Raw genomic sequence first — 1,147 nt, forward strand, 5'->3', positions numbered from 1 at the left:
TGTAAATTTCCTACTGTAAATATATTAAAACTGAATTTTTGATTAGTAATATGCATTTAAGAACTTCATTTGGACAACTTTAAAGGCGATTTTCTCAATATTTTGATTTTTTTGCACCCTCAGATTCCAGATATTCTAATAGTTGTATCTCTGCCAAATATTGTCCTATTGTCCTAACAAACCATACATCAATGGAAAGCTTATTTATTCAGCTTTCAGATGATGTATAAATCTCAATGTCGAAAAATTGACCCTTATGACTTATGACCTTATGACCTTATGGTTTTGTGGTCCAGGGTCACAAATGTCTAATGCATGACTAAAAGGTGTATTTTTCATTACAATAACTTGGCTTATCATAGTTAGGGGATTTTTTGGTTGTGTCATGAATTATTTCATTCTAACGCAGTCGTCCTGGTGCTGAATTGCAGATCTGTAGTCTGATGCGTGGAGGTATTGCGGAGAGGGGCGGTGTGCGAGTCGGCCACAGAATTATTGAGATAAATGGACAGAGTGTGGTCGCTATGGCACATGAGAAAATTGTCCACGCCCTTTCAGTATCTGTAGGAGAGGTACGGCAATATATATACACTTATGTTTTGATTATTAGTAATAGTCCAGTTACTGGTAGGGGTGTAAAAGTTCATTATACTTGAGTATAAGTACTGTGCCAAAATATTCCATTGAAGGCCAAAAACTTACTTTGGCTAAATTAAAAAGGTTTTCACATTTAATTGTACTTAAATATTAAGATTTAATTGCTATAAGTAAACATTAATTTTATTATTTATATTATTAGTAATCAGTTACTGGTAGGGGTGTAAAAGTTCATTATACTTGAGTATAAGTACTGTGCCAAAATATTCCATTGAAGGCCAAAAACTTACTTTGGCTAAATTAAAAAGGTTTTCACATTTAATTGTACTTAAATATATATATATGTTTTGATTATTAGTAATAGTCCAGTTACTGGTAGGGGTGTAAAAGTTCATTATACTTGAGTATAAGTACTGTGCCAAAATATTCCATTGAAGGCCAAAAACTTACTTTGGCTAAATTAAAAAGGTTGGTTCATTTAATTGTACTTAAATATTAAGATTTAATTGCTATAAGTAAACATTAATTTTATTATTTATATATATATATA

At 31.0% G+C, this 1,147-nt stretch overlaps 1 protein-coding gene across 1 annotated transcript in view; it reads left to right on the forward strand.

Annotated features, from left to right (window-relative positions):
- LOC107739070 (amyloid beta A4 precursor protein-binding family A member 2-like) overlaps nt 1-1,147 on the forward strand; it is a 23,443-nt gene that overhangs the window by 19,665 nt on the left and 2,631 nt on the right. The window contains exon 11 of the mRNA XM_016551051.1: nt 432-572. Coding sequence (XP_016406537.1) covers nt 432-572 — 141 coding nt within the window. The remainder of the gene's footprint in view (nt 1-431; nt 573-1,147) is intronic.

This window comes from Sinocyclocheilus rhinocerous, unplaced genomic scaffold (assembly GCF_001515625.1).
Source record: "Sinocyclocheilus rhinocerous isolate Xijiao unplaced genomic scaffold, SAMN03320098_v1.1 scaffold675, whole genome shotgun sequence".
NCBI classification, from domain to species: domain Eukaryota; kingdom Metazoa; phylum Chordata; class Actinopteri; order Cypriniformes; family Cyprinidae; genus Sinocyclocheilus; species Sinocyclocheilus rhinocerous.